This window comes from Notolepis coatsorum (genome assembly GCF_963971535.1).
Source record: "Notolepis coatsorum genome assembly, chromosome: 9".
NCBI classification, from domain to species: Eukaryota; Metazoa; Chordata; class Actinopteri; order Aulopiformes; family Paralepididae; genus Notolepis; species Notolepis coatsorum.
Genome location: NC_140173.1, coordinates 64,376,704 through 64,399,229, shown reverse-complemented (window position 1 = coordinate 64,399,229; position 22,526 = coordinate 64,376,704). Strand labels below are relative to the sequence as shown.

At 44.3% G+C, this 22,526-nt stretch overlaps 1 protein-coding gene across 1 annotated transcript in view; it reads right to left on the bottom strand.

The window, feature by feature from the left end:
• Positions 1 to 442: 442 nt before the first annotated feature.
• Positions 443 to 22,526, bottom strand: part of lrrc73 (leucine rich repeat containing 73) — a 35,729-nt gene continuing 13,645 nt past the window's right edge. The window contains exons 2-6 of the mRNA XM_084322289.1: positions 20,950 to 21,110; positions 15,340 to 15,462; positions 8,946 to 9,046; positions 5,622 to 5,817; positions 443 to 777 (exon numbers count right to left, since the gene is read on the bottom strand). Coding sequence (XP_084178415.1) covers positions 707 to 777; positions 5,622 to 5,817; positions 8,946 to 9,046; positions 15,340 to 15,462; positions 20,950 to 21,110 — 652 coding nt within the window. The 3' untranslated portion in view covers positions 443 to 706. The remainder of the gene's footprint in view (positions 778 to 5,621; positions 5,818 to 8,945; positions 9,047 to 15,339; positions 15,463 to 20,949; positions 21,111 to 22,526) is intronic.

Here is a 22,526-nt window from a genome sequence, read left to right as displayed (position 1 = left end):
ACATTTCATTGTGATTGCATAAGACAGACTGATCCCATGTGAATAATAAGGTGGTACAAGGCACTCTCTTGGGTTTAATGGTGTTGAAACAATCCCGGCCAACAGGGGGCGCTGCTGAGTCAGAAGGAGAGCTACTCAGTGAGCTGCATGCAAGGCACATTCACTGATTGCATTAATTAGCATTAACCATATTCACACACGGCAGCCATTCTGCTCTCATCGGGTAACCCGAGCGTGACATACAAGCAAAATGGCCACTGTGTGAATATTGTCAACGCGCTGCTTTTCGCCAGTCAGGAAAGGACACAGAGGTGGTGACTTTTTACAAAGATGTAAACAGGTTTATTCTGACAGACCATCACAGCAAACCTATATATAGTCAAATCATCTATCAGAGCATAACATACATTCATTTGGGTTACATTGTCTTAAATATCATCTATAAATACACTGTACATGTCTTTAGGATAAATAATTACCTATTGCCTATAAGTCACTTGGTGTGTTAAGGTATTGTGCCAGCTCCCAAACCGGACAGTTTTCTATGTACAAGTGCTACATTAGGTCATGCAAAACAGTGATTGGTTGCACGCTATTAGGTTGATGTTGCAACTTGACTTGCAGTGCGGGGGGGTGAGGGGGTGGCTGAAATCAAAACATTCAAGTCAAAACAAAAGTAAAAAGGATTTTAAAAAGGAGGCGGGGCTCACATCTCAGTCTCAGCCAATAAGCTCTCACCTAGACCTGATGTCAGCAAGACCATCTGGGGGCCGGAGTCTGTGAAGGGTCAGAGAATGGAGACGTGTTGACAACTGATGACATCATAGCTGAAGCAGTCGTCAGCCAATAAGCATGGAGTGATGAAAGGTTAGAGTGACATCTTAAAATTCTATTTGAATATTCACCCACTGCTAATACATTTGTTAATGGTTCTTCATCGACACAAATAATGGATTACTGAGTAAATGACCTGCAAAGTCTTTATAATCCGACAGTTGATTTCTGTGTCAAGCGACTCCAAAGTCAAAAGGATTCATTCGAGGCCATCGCTGGAGATGAACCAAGCAGAGCCAGAGTCGTTGGACTTGGTTAATGCAGAGAGAAGACTGGATACTTTTAAGTCTTAAAGCCCAAACACACCTATCGACTTACAAGAACTATGAGCCACAATCTGATCGTGTACCGCGTCTTTCGATATATATCGCTGATTTATTTATATATATTATTTATATTTAGCTTATCCGACGCTGCGTGCATTCAAACGTATGATGGCGTTTCGGTAAAGTACACGTTTAGAGGTTACCTTTGGTTTAGAGGTACTCCATTTCTCACTTCGAGTCCAAAAGTGTCTTGAATCAGAAGGCGGCTACGTGGCGTAGTGGGCAAGGCGCTCGCCATGAATGCAGAGACGCTGGGCTCGCCTGTTCGAGCCCAGCGCTCCACATTGCTTTCAGTTTAGCTGGTCGTTCATACTAATACACATTGGCCGTATTAGGGGGTGGGAAACTGATGGGTGGGGATCGGGCGTTGTGGACAGCGACTCCTACAGGTAGGTTGGTGCGCCTGCGCAGTAGAATCAGGAAGTGTCGGGGGCAGCGTGAGCCTCCCACGTGTTACTCCTCGCCACTGAGAGATCGAGCTGCGCAGGTGAAAAGATGCGACTGCTGTTACCTCAAGTACCGGAGGGGACTTGTGCTATGTATGACTTAGTCCACATTGCAGCCGGCTTGTGGGAGGCAAGAAACAGCGTTCGTGACAGGGGAGGGTTGAATTGGATGATACGAAATTGGGATGGGAGAAAATATAGAAAATGGGAGAAAAAGTGGATAAAAAAAAAAAAAAAGTGTCTTGAATCAGAACAGGATCATACATATAACGTTAGGTAGCCCTCATCCGTCTTCTTCATCTGCTCGGGCCAGACTATAGACGGAGCCGAATAGGTTTCCTCATCGGTCGGTTTGATTATAGTTGTTTTACGTTTTACCAGTAGTGTTTAGTCCAACAAATGCACCTTATCGTCCATAATCATCATCCATATAATCCATTCTGTCTTCTTCTTCATAATATCCAATAGTTCGCTCTAGGCGATCGCGATTGTCGAACGTGTCCTGCTCACTGCTGCTCGCAAAGAGTACCTAGTTGTTTTGGGGGCTGTTGGGACTGGTACTAACACACTAATAGCTGGCCCATGATGTTCATAAGGTGGATTTCAATCGTCATTGCAATTCCAACGTTGTGCCAGAGAGCTCCGGCTGGCTGTTTAGAATGGGGATCAACCGCTGGCAAGATAACCCGACTTATCTCGGGTATGGCGCTGAATGAGTTAATGAATAATTGCAGGTATTCTTTTTTTTTAATTTATATATATTTTTTTACTTTTCTCTTTTTTTCCGTTTTTCTCCCATCCCAATGTTAGTCGTTATGCCAATTCCCAATCCCCTACCTGGTCGTTGTGCACTCTACCCCCTACCGTCGGTCCGGGAGGGCGGAGGCTATTGCATGCTTCCTCCGACACATGTGTAGCCAATCCCCACTTCTTTTCACCTGGCAGCGCGGACTCTCACTGGGGGAGTGTAACGTGTGGAGGACACTACCTCCCCCAGGATCCGACCTCGCTGTGCAGGCACCCCGACCGATCTGTAGGAGTCGCTGTTTTACAACGACCAGGACCCACCCTCGCCGGGTTTTCCCACCTTCTAACACTGCCAATTGTGTTAGTATGGACGGTCGGCCAACCCGGAAGCACCACAGCTGGATTCGATCCCACTGTCTCTGTGGTGGTGGGCAGACGCTTAGGCCGCTGCGCCATCTCAGGTATTATTCTTATATACTTCAATGAAAGCCATAGTCAGGCGTCAGCTACCACTAGAATCCTGTTCAACTGCCTTCACCTTCAGGCGTCGCTATAAAACAACCCAAAGGAGAAAGTCCTGCTCTGTGCAACACCTCAGAAGGTTCATATTATGTCCATTTATATATAGTGAATAATAAACCACACATTTAAAAGATATTTAGCTTGTGAATATCTGGCACTTGTTACGTATAGGCATCTATAGGCTCATTCAACATACAGATTCAACCGTGGATTATAGACTATTGTAGACGACCACAGACTACTGTAGACTACCGCAGACTATTATAGACTACCGCAGACTACCGCTGTAGACTACCGCAGACTACTGTAGACTACCACAGACTATTATAGACTACCGCAGACTACCACAGACTACTGTAGAATACTGTAGACTACCAGTGCGAGACACGTGGAAAAAACCTACGGAAGATTATGAGAGATTGTCAGCAGACAGCAGGCTGATAGGTGCGTCTGGGCCTTTGGGAAAACTGTTGAACCCAATTGTATTAGAAGACCTGAGCTCCAGATACGAGGCCTGGGTTTACAGGCAGGGAGGGAAGATAATGCATGTTACCCTTTTAAAGAAAACTGTCATTTACATTTGAATTGCTGGTTTAACATGGAAGAATGATGGGATTTGGATCACATGGTTTAAAAATGTAGATCAGAAGACAGAATTATTTCCCTCCTATATAAATCAGACCAGGAGATCAAAGATCAACACAGTTATAAAGCAGCTTTGACAGGAGAGAGGATCAAGAAATGACCGTCTTTCAAAAACAGAAAAGACCAGATCAGAAGACGGGAAGTATTCTATCTAGAAGATCTAGTCTTTTTCCCCCCACGCCGTGGTTAGTGAATTTGGCCAATCAGCAACACCGGACCTCGTCATAATTTTCACCTAAAAAAGGTAGTTTATAAACCCGATCCGAATAGAGATTATTCAATTTTTTTTCTTTTTTTGTGATCATTGCTTTTTAAAGTTTTCTGCAACCAGGGCTTGAGAAGATAAATTACATCTAGATGATGATCAGGGTTGGGATTGTTACTCTCAAAATGTAATCCTGTACAGAATTTTTTTTAATAATAATGATACATATATACAGCCTATACAAGAGTCCACATCACTTAGATCCATCAGCTGGTCTATCAGATGGTGTATCAGCTCGTCTATTAGGTGGTCTATCAGATGGTCTATCAACGTGCCAAATTGCATAAAAAGTGACTCATGCATTGAGGTACTGAATAATAATAAGATAAGATAAGATAAGATATTCCTTTATTAATCCCCTTGGGGAAATTCGTGTCCTATTATTATTCAAATTAAAATAAAAGCACCCATTACAATAGGGCTTAGTCCCTTCGGGATTTGCACCCTAAAGAGAAGAGAAGCTCTTTACTTAACATTAGATTAACGCAGCAATACAATCTGATTATTAGTGACTCTTGGTTCGCTTTGCGTCCAAAGTCATATTTAAAGGGAACTTCATTCCAATTTACAGACTGCAGTTTCGATGGCCTCGTTATTATCATCATCAATAAAGTTGTAAAAAGTCATGTTTGCGTCTCACGAGCATTCGAAGGCTTTTCACCTTCAGACATGTTTCCGAGTCCGTTCAATAATTGCACACATTTTCAAACGGATTTGTAAGCCGTCTACTGCCTTTGTTCCCAGTAACTGACGGACTACAAGTCACCGTAAAAAGACAAGAACGAAGGTCAGATTACTGACTCCAACCCTGACGATGACCTAGGCCGGAGCAAGAGCAGGGAGGGGTTGGTCCAGTCTGACCGCTAACACAGACAGGACAGAGACGGAAAGAGAGAGGACAGACATGTCTCTCCTGTCCCCATCTAACAACAGCACACAGAGAGAGAGGACAGACACATCTCTCCTGTCCCATCTAACAACAGCACAGAGAGAGAGGACAGACATGTCTCTCCTGTCCCATCTAACAACAGCACAGAGAGAGAGGACAGACATGTCTCTCCTGTCCCATCTACAACAGCACAGAGAGAGAGGACAGACATGTCTCTCCTGTCCCATCTAACAACAGCACAGAGAGAGAGGACAGACATGTCTCTCCTGTCCCATCTACAACAGCACACCGAGAGAGAGGACAGACATGTCTCTCCTGTCCCATCTAACAACAGCACACAGAGAGAGGACAGACACGTCTCACCTGTCCCATCTACAACAGCACACCGAGAGAGAGGACAGTCAGACACCCAGGCTACCTGAATTCTTCCCCCAATACATTTCCAGTTCCGTGTTCGTGTTCTGCGCTCTGATTGGCCACTGACGTTTCTGGTCGTGTGACATCTGCGCCAATCGTGTGACGCCGGTTTCTTTCACTGGTTAAGCTTAGGCGACTCTTTCGAAGTTGGTTAAGGTTAGAGTTTGTCTTAGAGCATGGCGATAGAACACCAGCCCTGATTCCAAACTCTAACCTTAACCAACCTTAACCAGTGATAAACTAGGCGTTAGGTAGTTTGCTGCTCTTCGAGGCGGAAATGGGCACGTCACGCGATTGGGCGCACATGTCACATGACCAGAAACGTCAGTGGCCAATCAGATCGCACCAGAAACATCTGTGGCCAATCAGATCGCGAACGCGGAACTGTATTGGGGAAAGAATAGACGCACCCAGGCTACTACTATAACGAGAGGGACAAGAGGAAGGACTCGTGGCGAGTGTCTGTCTAGACCCGTTAGAAGGCTGTGGGAGGGGAGGAGAGGAGGGGGCGGGGCGGGGTCAACCCTTACTGCTGTGGGGGAACCAGGCGGGGGGCTGACGCTTGTCCCTGGTGGGCATCACGGGACCCGTCTCCTTGTCTTCGTCCTCCTCTCCCTCCGACAGCAGGTCACAGATCTGCTGCTGCAGCTCGGGGCTGATGTCGTTCTCCACCAGCACCAGCACTCGCAGACAGGTGGGGTAGTTCTCCACCATGTCCAGGAAGACCTGCGGGGCGGGGAGGGGAGGAGAAGTGTTACCTTGTTACCTGTATTATTCAGAACTGTAGTCTGGTGCAGGGGAGCGTTCTAACAGAACTGTAGTCTGGTGCAGGGGAGCGTTCTAACAGAACTGTAGTCTGGTGCAGGGGAGCGTTCTAACAGAACTGTAGTCTGGTGCAGGGGAGCGTTCTAACAGAACTGTAGTCTGGTGCAGGGGAGTGTTCTCCTAACAGAACTGTAGTCTGGTGCAGGGGAGCGTTCTAACAGAACTGTAGTCTGGTGCAGGGGAGCGTTCTGACAGAACTGTAGTCTGGTGCAGGGGAGCGTTCTGACAGAACTGTAGTCTGGTGCAGGGGAGCGTTCTAACAGAACTGTAGTCTGGTGCAGGGGAGCGTTCTGACAGAACTGTAGTCTGGTGCAGGGGAGCGTTCTGACAGAACTGTAGTCTGGTGCAGGGGAGCGTTCTGACAGAACTGTAGTCTGGTGCAGGGGAGCGTTCTGACAGAACTGTAGTCTGGTGCAGGGGAGCGTTCTGACAGAACTGTAGTCTGGTGCAGGGGAGCGTTCTAACAGAACTGTAGTCTGGTGCAGGGGAGCGTTCTGACAGAACTGTAGTCTGGTGCAGGGGAGCGTTCTGACAGAACTGTAGTCTGGTGCAGGGGAGCGTTCTGACAGAACTGTAGTCTGGTGCAGGGGAGCGTTCTAACAGAACTGTAGTCTGGTGCAGGGGAGCGTTCTGACAAAACTGTAGTCTGGTGCAGGGGAGCGTTCTGACAGAACTGTAGTCTGGTGCAGGGGAGCGTTCTGACAGAACTGTAGTCTGGTGCAGGGGAGCGTTCTGACAGAACTGTAATCTGGTGCAGGGGAGCGTTCTGACAGAACTGTAGTCTGGTGCAGGGGAGCGTTCTGACAGAACTGTAGTCTGGTGCAGGGGAGCGTTCTGACAGAACTGTAGTCTGGTGCAGGGGAGCGTTCTGACAGAACTGTAGTCTGGTGCAGGGGAGCGTTCTGACAGAACTGTAGTCTGGTGCAGGGGAGCGTTCTGACAGAACTGTAGTCTGGTGCAGGGGAGCGTTCTAACAGAACTGTAGTCTGGTGCAGGGGAGCGTTCTGACAGAACTGTAGTCTGGTGCAGGGGAGCGTTCTGACAGAACTGTAGTCTGGTGCAGGGGAGCGTTCTGACAGAACTGTAGTCTGGTGCAGGGGAGCGTTCTAACAGAACTGTAGTCTGGTGCAGGGGAGCGTTCTGACAAAACTGTAGTCTGGTGCAGGGGAGCGTTCTGACAGAACTGTAGTCTGGTGCAGGGGAGCGTTCTGACAGAACTGTAGTCTGGTGCAGGGGAGCGTTCTGACAGAACTGTAATCTGGTGCAGGGGAGCGTTCTGACAGAACTGTAGTCTGGTGCAGGGGAGCGTTCTGACAGAACTGTAGTCTGGTGCAGGGGAGCGTTCTGACAGAACTGTAGTCTGGTGCAGGGGAGCGTTCTGACAGAACTGTAGTCTGGTGCAGGGGAGCGTTCTGACAGAACTGTAGTCTGGTGCAGGGGAGCGTTCTGACAGAACTGTAGTCTGGTGCAGGGGAGCGTTCTAACAGAACTGTAGTCTGGTGCAGGGGAGCGTTCTCCTAACAGAACTGTAGTCTGGTGCAGGGGAGCGTTCTGACAAAACTGTAGTCTGGTGCAGGGGAGCGTTCTAACAGAACTGTAGTCTGGTACAGGGGAGCGTTCTCCTAACAGAACTGTAGTCTGGTGCAGGGGAGCGTTCTGACAAAACTGTAGTCTGGTGCAGGGGAGCGTTCTAACAGAACTGTAGTCTGGTGCAGGGGAGCGTTCTAACAGAACTGTAGTCTGGTGCAGGGGAGCGTTCTAACAGAACTGTAGTCTGGTACAGGGGAGCGTTCTCCTAACAGAACTGTAGTCTGGTACAGGGGAGCGTTCTAACAGAACTGTAGTCTGGTGCAGGGGAGCGTTCTAACAGAACTGTAGTCTGGTGCAGGGGAGCATTCTGACAGAACTGTAGTCTGGTGCAGGGGAGCGTTCTGACAGAACTGTAGTCTGGTGCAGGGGAGCGTTCTGACAGAACTGTAGTCTGGTGCAGGGGAGCGTTCTGACAGAACTGTAGTCTGGTGCAGGGGAGCGTTCTGACAGAACTGTAGTCTGGTGCAGGGGAGCGTTCTGACAGAACTGTAGTCTGGTGCAGGGGAGCGTTCTGACAGAACTGTAGTCTGGTGCAGGGGAGCGTTCTGACAGAACTGTAGTCTGGTGCAGGGGAGCGTTCTGACAGAACTGTAGTCTGGTGCAGGGGAGCGTTCTGACAGAACTGTAGTCTGGTGCAGGGGAGCGTTCTGACAGAACTGTAGTCTGGTGCAGGGGACGTGAGGAGGAGACATGAGGAGGAGACAGACGTGAGGAGATATGAGGAGACGTGAGGAGGAGACGTGAGGAGGAGACATGAGGAGGAGACGTGAGGAGATATGAGGAGACGTGAGGAGGAGACATGAGGAGGAGACGTGAGGAGGAGTGAGTGGCGGGGCTGTCAGGTCACTAGACTAAACAGATGATCAAAGAGGAGGAGGCGGAGCTCCAGGCCGACCTGCAGGTCACTAGACTCCGCCTCCACCAGTGCTGTCGTCTCTACACTCACCTGACATGAAATACCTGTTTCAGTTGCTAACATGGAGTGGATTGACTTCATAATTAGACAAACAAGTGAAGGGGCTCTGATGCTGGAGGTCTGCTGCCCTGCATGTCAGTGGAGGATCTTAGGTACAACAGCACCACCTGGTGGAGTTACACTGCAAGAGTTCAGCTGTGGCTTAAGCTTAGTGATAAGGTAGATGAAACCAATAACAATGTAAATATCACATTGCTAATCTCTCACATCTTGGTTTCTAAACAACCAATAACATGTCATCATCATGACAACCATGGCCAAAGAGCTGTTAATGGCATGGCAGAATACTAGTAGGAATGCATCCCATGTTATGAGAAAACAACAAATACAGTTTATAAGGCCAGTGGTATTTAAACTGCGGATTAGATATTCCATAAGAAAGCAAGTGTTGCCAAATTGAATGGAACTAAACATTAACATTTCTCTCATGGGCTTTTGCTGTAGTTTGTCACATGGTCCAGACCTGTGCCGACTGATTGGTGAGTCCCGTTCCTTCCAGGTCCAACACCTCCAGAGTTCTGCTGGACGCCACGGCAACCGCCAGCATGCCTGCTACCTGGTCCCCTGGAACCACAGAACAGCCCGTCAGAACTACAGCAGAAGAGAACCACTCTCTGATCCTGAGTGGGGTATGAGGTTGACGTGTTTATTTTCTTCATTCTTCCCCGCTTCATTTTATCATTACTTACAGGGAAAATTCACAGACAAACGTGTTTCCCTTATGACTCCCCCACCCCTTCCCCCAGACTGATTAAATGTTCATAAAAAATTAATTTATTATAGATGTGTTTTATTACAGAACTCCGTCTGTAGATGTGTTATTACAGAACTCAGTCTGTAGATGTGTTATTACAGAACTCTGTCTGCAGATGTGTTTTATTACAGAACTCTGTCTGCAGATGTGTTTTATTACAGAACTCTGTCTGCAGATGTGTTTTATTACAGAACTCTGTCTGCAGATGTGTTTTATTACAGAACTCTGTCTACAGATGTGTTTTATTACAGAACTCTGTCTGCAGATGTGTTTTATTACAGAACTCTGTCTATAGATGTGTTTTATTACAGAACTCTGTCTGTTTTATTACAGAACTCTGTCTGTATATGTTTTATTACAGAACTCTGTAGATGTGTTTTACAGAACTCTGTCTGTACTGTAAAGGGGGACATTGACATTTACATTTAGTAATTTAGCTGACGCTTTTATCCAAAGTTTTGTACAACAAGACAGCAGGAATGGTACAACTCTATCAGCAGAGTAACAATGTTCATCAAAGTGTTGAGTGGTTAGTATATTAGGACAAGTGCATGACAGTAAGGTTAGTTAGGGTTAGATTATCATTATAATTTTTTATTTTCAGATAATGATTGAAGAAGTGTGTCTTTAGTCAACGGCAAAATCTATTTCGGGTGTCGGCAGTCCTAACTGTGGTGGGAAGGAGACATTGTACATTGAGAGGAGAGAGTGACGCCTCATTGTCATTGTGTTCCTTATGGAGGACATCTTAACTATTCTATGTGTTGTCCTGCTCGTCCACATGCAGAGGACATCTTAACTATTCTATATGTTGTCCTGCTCGTCCACATGCAGAGGACATCTTAACTATTCTATATGTTGTCCTGCTCGTCCACATGCAGAGGACATCTTAACTATTCTATATGTTGTCCTGCTCGTCCACATGCAGAGGACATCTTAACTATTCTATATGTTGTCCTGCTCGTCCACATGCAGAGGACATCTTAACTATTCTATATGTTGTCCTGCTCGTCCACATGCAGAGGACATCTTAACTATTCTATATGTTGTCCTGCTCGTCCACATGCAGAGGACATCTTAACTATTCTATATGTTGTCCTGCTCGTCCACATGCAGAGGACATCTTAACTATTCTATATGTTGTCCTGCTCGTCCACATGCAGAGGACATCTTAACTATTCTATATGTTGTCCTGCTCGTCCACATGCAGAGGACATCTTAACTATTCTATATGTTGTCCTGCTCGTCCACATGCAGAGGACATCTTAACTATTCTATATGTTGTCCTGCTCGTCCACATGCAGAGGACATCTTAACTATTCTATATGTTGTCCTGCTCGTCCACATGCAGAGGACATCTTAACTATTCTATATGTTGTCCTGCTCGTCCACATGCAGAGGACATCTTAACTATTCTATATGTTGTCCTGCTCGTCCACATGCAGAGGACATCTTAACTATTCTATATGTTGTCCTGCTCGTCCACATGCAGAGGACATCTTAACTATTCTATATGTTGTCCTGCTCGTCCACATGCAGAGGACATCTTAACTATTCTATATGTTGTCCTGCTCGTCCACATGCAGGATCCAGTAAGGCAGTAGAACTCCATGCAGCTCCCCGGACACCACTTTGAGAACCACTGCCTTACTGGACGCCTGGATGTGGACAAGCAGGGACAACATGTTCCTCAAATGACCCAATTCATCATCTGTGTGTGTGTGTAGGTGTGTGAGTGAGTGAGTGAGTGAACAGCCATCCGTTGTCATGGAGACAGTTACATGTTAACCGACTGGAACAAGGCAGGAGGTGAATGACCAATAAAAAGATGATTAACCTCTGAAGACGATGTCTATGTATGCATGTGTGTATGTATGTATTCATAAATGTGATTAGGCGTGTGTGTGTGTGTGAGATGTACGATGTACCAGTGATTAGGCATGTGTGTGTGTGTTTGTTCATGCATTAGACGTACCAATGACGGGTCGATTCATTGGAATACAGTTGTTTTGCAGCAGGATAACCCAGTTTCTATTATTAGAAGACCACTGCTCTGCGTTAAGAAGACCAGTAGTAGCAATGTAGTCAAGGAGATGAAGGTCAGAGCTATTTTCTTGTTTCAGGATACAGTATGTACAGGCCTGTGCCATCCCAACATTTCTAAACCTGTACAAGTGAAACAGTTCTCCTGTACAAGTGAAACAGTTCTCCTGTACAACTGAAACAGTTCTCCTGTACACGTTAAACAGTTATCCTGTACACGTTAAACAGTTCTCCTGTACACGTTAAACAGTTCTCCTGTACACGTTAAACAGTTCTCCTGTACAAGTGAAACAGTTCTCCTGTACAAGTGAAACAGTTCTCCTGTACAAGTTAAACCTTACAAGTGAAACAGTTCTCCTGTACAAGTGAAACAGTTCTCCCTTACAAGTTAAACAGTTCTCCTGTACAACTGAAACAGTTCTCCTGTACACGTTAAACAGTTATCCTGTACACGTTAAACAGTTCTCCTGTACACGTTAAACAGTTCTCCTGTACACGTTAAACAGTTCTCCTGTACAAGTGAAACAGTTCTCCTGTACAAGTTAAACCTTACAAGTGAAACAGTTCTCCTGTACAAGTGAAACAGTTCTCCCTTACAAGTTAAACAGTTATCCTGTACAAGTTAAAAATGTCTTCCCCTATTTTGCTATTCCTTTCACTATTTGGGCAATTTTACACAATTCCTGTGAGTCTATGACTTCCTGTTGTCTTTGACTTGATTCAACAACAAAGCAGTCGGGGCAATGGCAAGCCGAAAATGGTCGAAAGTGTAGTTATTTGAAGTTTGGATTTTTTTTTTACGACTGAGGTTGGTAGATTAAATTTTTTGAGATTAAAGTACCGAAAAAAAGTACCGTTTGGTACCGGTATTGATTCACAGGTACCGGTACCATATCGGTTCAAATGTGAACGGTACCCATCCCTAGTGAGCGCGCGTGTGCGTGTGTGTGAGCGGCTCGACTCGCGATTGTGTGTAAATGCAGGGGGAGACAGAGAGCCTCTCCGTATGAGAGCCTCTCTCTCCCTCTCTCTATCTGTCTGTCTCTCTATCTGTGTCTCTCCCTCTCTCTCTCTCTTCAGAGGAAGTGACAGGGAAACCGCTTCCGCATTATTCCCACAGCTCCGTTGTTGAGCAAATTGTTGATTGTGGGCTGTGGCTTCAACCACAGAGGGGGCTTAGATATGCAGATCAGCTCCTTGCTACGTAGGATAGCAAGTCAAATCAGAATGGCTTAGTTCACTGGGGGAGGATCTTGTCTCATCTGAACTGGAGCAATCCGCCAAAATGAGAATCTGAGACACAGACATTGTTGATACAACCCCACATTGCTAGAAAACAATGCTAAACACTGGAAAAGGCGATTTATAAGATAGTTCCCATTTAAACATTTCTGCAGCACTTAACTCAAGTTAAACATGAAAACAGAACAAGTTGAAACATGATTAAACAAAGTAAACTGAAGCTTTTTGACTGAGTGTCTTTCTCTCCTTGACTACCATAGGAATACAAAAAGATAAATCAATAATACATGGAGTGAATGGGGGGGAGGGGGGGGGGGGGTACATGTCCGTCAGCAGGACAGACACACTGGCAGATGTAACAAACTGTTGTGGATCTCAAAGAAATATCTAATGGCACAAAAGAAAATGCTGTTGGTCATAATTATAAATAAAAAGATTGGGTAAAAACCACCCATCATCTACAGTGTCAATAACAGTTCAAGATAATTGCAGCACCGTCTAATAGAAGCTTTAACATACTCATTATATAGAGTTCATTCTAACTCAATATATAATATAGAGTTCATTCTAACTCAATATATAATATAATAGAGTTCATTATAACTCAATAAATAATATAGTGAGTTCATTATAACTCAACATATAATATAGAGTTAATTATAATTCAATATATAATATAATAGAGTTCATTATAACTCAATATATAATATAGAGAGAGTTCATTATAACTCAATATATAATATAGAATTATAATGCACTCCTCCATAACCAATAAGCACCCAATTTATAATGACCCAAGACATGTTTCCCGCCTCTGTAATTAAACACACACACACATATACATACAGGTGCAGCTCGATAAATTAGAATATCGTGGAAAAGTATATATTTAGCTGTATTGATGCAGTCATTTGTGCAAAAGGAGCCCCAACCAAGTACCGAGTGAACATACATGAACATACTTTTCAAAAGGCCGACATTTCTATATACAAAAGAAAAATACATATATTTAAAAAAAATTATTGGTGATACAGAATTTTGGGCTTTCATGAGCTGTAACTTAAGACAATCATCCAAATTCAAACAAATAAAGGCTTGAAATATTTCACTTTGTGTGTAATGAATCTATAATCTACGAGAGTATATATATATTGTGGCAGATATCACCCCCCGTCTCATGGATATGTGAAGGACGGGAGGTACTACTGCCACGGGAGGAGTAGAAGCAATTAGGTAGCTGATTAGTACTGATAGAACACACCTGTGCATAATTAGATCTAGGCAACCTTTTTAAACAAACTATTAAAAAACATTGGCATCTTCTGAGTTCTGATCCAACATTGGATAAATCTTTTCAGATCCCCCCTAGACTAGTCTACTAGAGCACATAACATCAGAGACATTGTGGTTAAATCAGACCTGCCTCCTAAAAAAACACACACTTTTTTAGATTACCTGCCAGATGGAAACCGACGTTGTGGCTTATGTGCTCAATGTCACTTTACAGAAAAATGCACTGTTTTCTATCACCCAACAACTGGGAAAGAGATACAAATAAGAGGCAAAATAACATGTACAACTACCAATGTAATCTATATGCTTAAGTGCCCATGTGGTAAGGCATATGTCGGTAAGACAACACGTGCTTTAAAAACACGTATTGCTGAACACTACGATACAGAATGGGAATGAAAAAAGCCAAGTAGCTTTACATTTTAAAAAGGCACACCACAATGTCTCATCACTAAGATACCTTGGAATAGAGAGAGTGCATCTTCCAAGACGAGGGGGAGATATAGATAATCTCCTACTGAGGAGAGTATCCTCAGTATGGTGGATCCATTATCTTAAAACTATGGCACCAACAGGACTCAATGAGGACTTTGACATTAGTCCTTAATTGTAATTGTAACTTATAGAGGGAGACAGTCAATAGACTTTGTTTTTTGTTTTTGTTTTCAGTGGCTAGGACTTGTACCTTACACACTGCTGCCTATCTGTAAATTATGTCTTAATACTGTGTTTAATATAGATATTTCTAAAAAATATATATAATAATCTCCTAAAAAATGTCAAATGAAAAGATAAATTGTTACCTAATCATGTATAAAATGTATCAATCATGCAAGTCTTGGGACCGCCCCTGATCACCAGGTGGGGCTGATATTCAATCTATTTCACTTCCTGTATAAAAATGTCATTTTTGTGTTGTATTCATGCTTGAAGAAGACTGGAAATGTCGGTCGAAACGTCGCATCTACTGCCTTTTTGTCAATTAAAACACCTTGGAACAACAAGTGAGTTGCGAGCCCCGCTTTGTCTTATGTACTACTGTTTTTACAGTTTGGCTTAGCACCAACAAACGGAGGATGTGCGTTATTTATTTTTTCTGATTATTTTTTCATCATTAGATCAGCCACATCCCACACGCACACACCCCAGACACACACACACTACAAATACACTAGGACAGAGAGAGTTGGGTTGAGAGGAGGTGAGGTAGGAGTTGTTGTATTGAGAGAGATTGTTTGTGTACGGAGTTTTGCGAGGTGAGAGGTAGTGGAGAGGAGAGGTGAAGACGAGAAGGTGTTCATTGTGTACTGGACCCTAGACTGGCTGAGAAACCCCCTTGTGTACTGACCCTGGACCGGATGACTAATCTGAGTATTGAACAATCCCTTTTTTGTACGAGAGCCTGTTTTGTGTTTTGGACATCGGACTGTATTACGACCATCCTATTTGCCCATCGGACTATATTCTGCCTATATTCAATAAATATTCGTATTGATTGATATTGCACTTATATATAGGTGCTTACCCAGCGGGTTGTAGTCCAGGTTGAGAACACGGAGCTGGGAGCTGTGGGCCACAGCGATGGCTAGGCGTGCCCAGCCCTTGGTGCTGATGCCTGGGTTAGCGCTCAGGGTGAGCTCCCTGAGACCTGTGGAGATCAGTTCAATGGTAAATAGGCTGCATTACAACAGCTTTAATCCAAAGCGCTTTACAACTTCTGCCTCACATTCACCCATTCACTCACACAACGACGGCGGAGCCAAGCGCCTCAAATAACTGTCCAGAACAGAGCATACTTAACAATAAACAGCAGGTGAAAACTAGACCGGTGCTTAACTAGCTGCATGGTTGCCACTAGTTAGCTTAGAAACTGATATATTTATGAAAATATGACACGCAATACAATAATAATAAATTATAATAAGCAGGACTTCACAGGACTAATAGTAATAACAATAACAATAATGACAATAGAAATGACAATAGAAATAACAAATAATAAATACAGAACATAAAAAACTAAATCAAATTATATTATCACAGACCCCAAAAGACATTTCCTCCCCCACACCCCGACCCCGCTCCGCTGCTAGATTGTGGCTTTAACTTTCTCGGCCATTGAGACCCAAAGTTCAATGCTGGCTTGTCCAACACCAATCACACGTGCAGTAGAGATTTCCATATAAATGACAGTGTCAAGAGACCAATTAATCATTGTGAGTTTCTCAGGTTGTTTCCACCTCATGGCTATCAGCTTCTTGGCTGCAGTAACGCCCGCCAGAATGATAATTTTTTGTTGTATGGATCCCGGTAGTAGCGATATATCGTTTAGGAGTAATGTTGCTGCTGAAAATGTTTCACATTATTTTATTGTCACAGCTTTTGTAAATGTACATGCATTCAGAAAAGCGCGAGATGCTAGTTTTTCCCGGCTCTTCAACCATAGTAGATTTGTAAACAACAATATACAACAATCATTCTATACAATACAAGGTAAATGTATTTTTTTGTACAAGGTATAAAACTGCAGATAAAATATTAAAAAAATAATTATTAGTGCAGCAGTTTGTGTGTGTGCTTGTGTGGTGTGTAAGTCACTTAAGGTGCTTTTGTGTGTATGCTAGGGTGACCAGGTGTCCCACTTTTGGTTGTACTGTCCCACCATTTAACCGAATGTCCCGCGTCCCACATATTGAGAGGATGTCCCTCTTTTTGAAGCAAAAAAAAAACATTGGTCTAAAAGCCCCTCCTTACAGTAAACGTAGCAACCCGCCTCTTGTCCAAACACATTGCTCTGCTCGTGACGCTACCTCATATCGCAGATCTGATTGGTTAGGTAGTAATTTAGTGCTCAGCTCGTGAGATTCGTGACGCTACCTCATATCGCAGATCTGATTGGTTATAGTAATTTAGTGCGCTGTCAAAATGTAGCGCACTGTCAACGTTTAGCGAGCTGTCAAAAAAGAAAACACAACAACATTACAAGCGAACTATGAATCAAGATGGAAAGCAGTCAAAAGAAACGGACCTGCAGTTACAACCAAGACTGGCAAACGACACATGCCTGGGTGAGGCCGATGTCAGGCAATCCTCAGGGAGCTTTCTGTGTTTTGTGTCATAGTTCGTTTTCAATTGCTCATGGAGGAGAATACGACTTGAAGCGCCACAGTGGACGTGAGTCTCACATGAAAGTGGCTCACCAAAAAGAAACATCCAGATCTATGGATATGTTTCTTCTTAAACCAAAAAATTATAGCCAGACGGACAAGGTCACTGCAGCGGAGATAACAAGCGTCTATCACACTGTACAACACTCCCATTCATACAGGTCAGCCGACTGTGGTAGCAAGCATTTGGCCAGACTTGGATATTGCAAAACAAATATCGTGTGGTCGTACAAAAGCTACATCCATAGTTAGCCATAGTTATTCTAATAGAGAAACACAATTTATTTGTATTATTATTTTTGTTCCCTAGTGTTCCCTAGTTCTGTGTTAACAGGGAATATCGAACACAAGACATTCCTGTCAAGTGATAAAGTTTGAATATTTAAAACAGATGTTAGGTGGTAACAAGCCGGCTGCCAGTGCCAAGATGAATGTGGAGAGATATAATTCTGTATTTAATTTGTATTTATTTTGATTTAACCTTTATCTATTCGGTGAAGACCAATTATTCTAATAAAAAAAAATTACATTATCTATCTGTCCCACTTTGTCCCACCAAAATCTTACTGTTGTCCTGCTTTTGGACTTTTTGCATCTGGTCACCCTAGTGTAATGTATGCTGATGTGAGGAGAGTCTTTCCATAGATGTTTCTAAGCTATACATACATATATATAGCCAAAGGTGCTTTGCAGGTGTTTATATGACAGTTGCTTTTGATCAAGCAATTTGAGAGTCTTGTGTTTGCTGTAACATCAAGAGAGGCTAGCAGTTGGGTGGCTGATTGGCGCAGTGGGCAAGGCGCTCGCCTCTAACGCAGGAGACGCTGGGTTCGAGCCCAGCTCTCTGCGTTGCTACCGGCTTGGCCGGTCGTTCATACTAACACAATTCACAAGTGTTAGAGGGTGGGAAAGCCGGTGGGTGGGGATTTGACGTTGTGGACAGCGACTCCTACAGGTTGGTTTGGTGACGCCGGTGCAACGGAAGCAGGAAGTGACGGGGCAGCGTGAGCCTCCCACGCGTTACTCCTCGCCACAGAGTTTGAGCTGCTGCGGCGAAAAGATGTGACAGGCTGCCTCCTCGTGTACCGGCGGGGACACGTGATGCAAGGCTTCTATCCTCACTACAGCCGACCAGTGGTCCCGTTCAAGACAGGGGAGGGAAGAATTGGATACATGAAATTGGGATGGGAGAAAAATAGAAAATGGGGAGAAAAAGTGGATAAAAAAAAAGAGGCTAGCAGTTGCTTAGCAACGCAAACCTACAGAGCTGAGTTAACTCTTCATCAAAAGCTGATATTTCAGTGTTTCTGTCGAGTCTGAGATTCTATTCTTATTGTATTTTAGTGGTGAGAATCTCACGGTTCAGCATCACTTGTCGGGTCACAATTCTATTTAAAACGGATTCCCGGTTCGTCACTATCTCGGCAAATCCATAGATTCGATTCTAGATTGCCATTAATGTTTTTTGGTTACAAAGCTTGTATATTGTGTGAATCTTTCTGCTTGGCTAATCTTGGCAACCTGTAGGATTTAGCAACCTAACGACTTATGGTCATGAGAACATTGAAACCATATCTGAGAGACGTAACAAACATTGGGTTTTAATCTATAACAAAAGAGAAAACTACCATGTTACGCTACTTTAGGTCCCAACCTGCTCAAGTGACTGGATTATGTTTCAGGAACCCAGTCTCAAACTACTACCTTTCAGGGTGTAATTCTCTATTTCTCTCTTGTATCCATTTATTTGGTCTCATTTATTTAACTTGTCTGTGTATCTCATCACTGCAACTACATCACTACAACGACATCACTGCAGTGCAACCACATCACTGCAAAGGAGGGAAAACTTAAAGGGTGAATTAATAAATATCTTGAAAACAGTGTTGCAGAAATGTTGTTGCAAAATGAAAATAACTTTGACTCAATGAGAGCAAATACTTACTGTAACGCAGAAAACAACGAATACACATATACTGCAATACACATATGCAGAGAATAAAATTACAAATTACACACAACAATAGATTGATGCTCATAGCATCTTAATTTGGAGATTCGATGCTAAAGAAGATGGTAGAATCAAACTACCTAATGTTGGATTGAGACCGATTATTTTATAGGTTTGGGTCGGGTTGGGATAGAGCTGTTAAGCACCATAGGACTAGGAGTCAGGTTGGGATAGAGCTGTTAAGCACCATAGAGCTAGGAGTCAGGTTGGGATAGAGCTGTTAAGCACCATAGGACTAGGAGTCAGGTTGGGATAGAGCTGTTAAGCACCATAGGACTAGGAGTCAGGTTGGGATAGAGCTGTTAAGCACCATAGAGCTAGGAGTCAGGTTGGGATAGAGCTGTTAAGCACCATAGGACTAGGAGTCAGGTTGGGATAGAGCTGTTAAGCACCATAGGACTAGGAGTCAGGTTGGGATAGAGCTGTTAAGCACCATAGAGCTAGGAGTCAGGTTGGGATAGAGCTGTTAAGCACCGTAGGACTAGGAGTCAGGTTGGGATAGAGCTGTTAAGCACCATAGAGCTAGGAGTCAGGTTGGGATAGAGCTGTTAAGCACCATAGAGCTAGGAGTCAGGTTGGGATAGAGCTGTTAAGCACCATAGAGCTAGGAGTCAGGTTGGGATAGAGCTGTTAAGCACCATAGAGCTAGGAGTCAGGTTGGGATAGAGCTGTTAAGCACCATAGAGCTAGGAGTCAGGTTGGGATAGAGCTGTTAAGCACCATAGAGCTAGGAGTCAGGTTGGGATAGAGCTGTTAAGCACCATAGGACTAGGAGTCAGGTTGGGATAGAGCTGTTAAGCACCATAGAGCTAGGAGTCAGGTTGGGATAGAGCTGTTAAGCACCATAGGACTAGGAGTCAGGTTGGGATAGAGCTGTTAAGCACCATAGAGCTAGGAGTCAGGTTGGGATAGAGCTGTTAAGCACCATAGGACTAGGAGTCAGGTTGGGATAGAGCTGTTAAGCACCATAGGACTAGGAGTCAGGTTGGGATAGAGCTGTTAAGCACCATATGACTAGGAGTCAGGTTGGGATAGAGCTGTTAAGCACCGTAGGACTAGGAGTCAGGTTGGGATAGAGCTGTTAAGCACCATAGGACTAGGAGTCAGGTTGGGATAGAGCTGTTAAGCACCATAGAGCTAGGAGTCAGGTTGGGATAGAGCTGTTAAGCACCATAGAGCTAGGAGTCAGGTTGGGATAGAGCTGTTAAGCACCATAGGACTAGGAGTCAGGTTGGGATAGAGCTGTTAAGCACCATAGGACTAGGAGTCAGGTTGGATAGAGCTGTTAAGCACCATAGGACTAGGAGTCAGGTTGGGATAGAGCTGTTAAGCACCATAGGACTAGGAGTCAGGTTGGGATAGAGCTGTTAAGCACCATAGAGCTAGGAGTCAGGTTGGATAGAGCTGTTAAGCACCATAGAGCTAGGAGTCAGGTTGGTTCCATCATCTGCTAGTTTGATTTCTGGCACCAAATGGTCCTCTATCTTCCACATAGTACAGTACAGCTGTCATATTATCTCCCCAAATGAAATCTGTTCTGGACCCATGATGTCATCTAGAGGTAATATCAGAGTAGCACCAACATCCCCCGTGTCTCTTAAAGCGTTCTCATGCAGAGCACAGCACACCCAGGGCAGATGTTTGAGAGAGGACCCCCAAAGCTCTTTACTATTTTATTATTACAATATTTGTTCCTCACATTTTACCTATTCACTCACAGACTCACACACAGATGGCGGAAGTAACCATGCAGGGTGCCAACCTGCTCATCTGTAGCAATTATGGGTTAAATGTCTCGCTCGAGGACACTTCGACACGCTGCCCGGGAGGAGCGGGAATTGAACCGGGAACCTCCGGACGACTGCTCAACCTCCCGAGCCACTGTCGCCACATAAGATTGTCGGAACTCTGTTTCAGAGGAGCCCCGGGAGCCTCCACTCCCCTCTCCTCCACCCACCTGACTTAGCTCCGTCCGGGGGCAACATTCCACAGATGAGGCAGAGCGCCTCGTCCCCCAGCATGCAGTCTCCCAGGTCCAGAGACACCAGGGAAGGGTGGGTAGACAGGGCTGCGTTCAGAGTCACCAAGCCTGCGTCCAACAGAGGACTCCCATGGAGACTATAGAGAGACCGAGAGAGAGAGAGTCAAGATTTAAGTTGCAAATAAAGTTATTAGTTGATGAATGATCCTGATCCATAGTAATGGTGAAAATAAAACGACTAACCTTCGTACCGTCTTTTACTGAATGAATGAATGAATTTATTCACACACACACACACACAATATTACATGTACATATCTTCATGTGAAAACAACAACGACGAAATTGTGTGCATGTGCCAGGTCTCCCAAGAAGCTATTTAAAGCTTTTGGAGGGAGCCTGATCACAAATATAAACAATATAAACAAACAGAAACATACAACGTGGGTAGGCTTACACACCTACCTACTAACAAACATACAACATACAGACAATTTATATACCTAAGTATGGATTCTATTAAATAGAATCCATACTTAGGTATATAAATTGTGTGTATTTATTTTAGAGATATGATTTAAGCAGTTCCTCTTTCAGTGATTTTTTTGAAGGTTGTGATGGATTTTGACAGTTTCAGACTCTCGTCGATAATAATATATTACTATTATGCACTTTGCTACTAAGGAATCTACCTTGCCTTTATTACTACCTGCTACTTGTCAACCATGTGCCCCCTAGAACATTACGATCAGCTACTACGGGTTTATTGAAGGTTCTCAACCACAGCCAAAAGAAAATTGGGGACGCAGCCATTGCGAATTATGCACCAAAGCTATGGAACACCCTGCCTATGGACATTAGACAGGTTAGATAATACTATGGAACACCCTACCTATGGACTTTAGGGAGGCTAGATAAAGCTATGGAACACCCTACCTATGGACTTTAGGGAGGCTAGATAAAGCTATGGAACACCCTACCTATGGACTTTAGGGAGGCTAGATAAAGCTATGGAACACCCTGCCTATGGACTTTAGGGAGGCTAGATAAAGCTATGGAACACCCTACCTATGGACTTTAAGGAGGCTAGATAAAGCTATGGAACACCCTACCTATGGACTTTAGGGAGGCTAGATAAAGCTATGGAACACCCTGCCTATGGACTTTAGGGAGGCTAGATAAAGCTATGGAACACCCTACCTATGGACTTTAGGGAGGCTAGATAAAGCTATGGAACACCCTGCCTATGGACTTTAGGGAGGCTAGATAAAGCTATGGAACACCCTACCTATGGACTTTAGGGAGGCTAGATAAAGCTATGGAACACCCTGCCTATGGACTTTAGGGAGGCTAGATAAAGCTATGGAACACCCTGCCTATGGACTTTAAGGAGGCTAGATAAAGCTATGGAACACCCTACCTATGGACTTTAGGGAGGCTAGATAAAGCTATGGAACACCCTGCCTATGGACTTTAGGGAGGCTAGATAAAGCTATGGAACACCCTACCTATGGACTTTAAGGAGGCTAGATAAAGCTATGGAACACCCTACC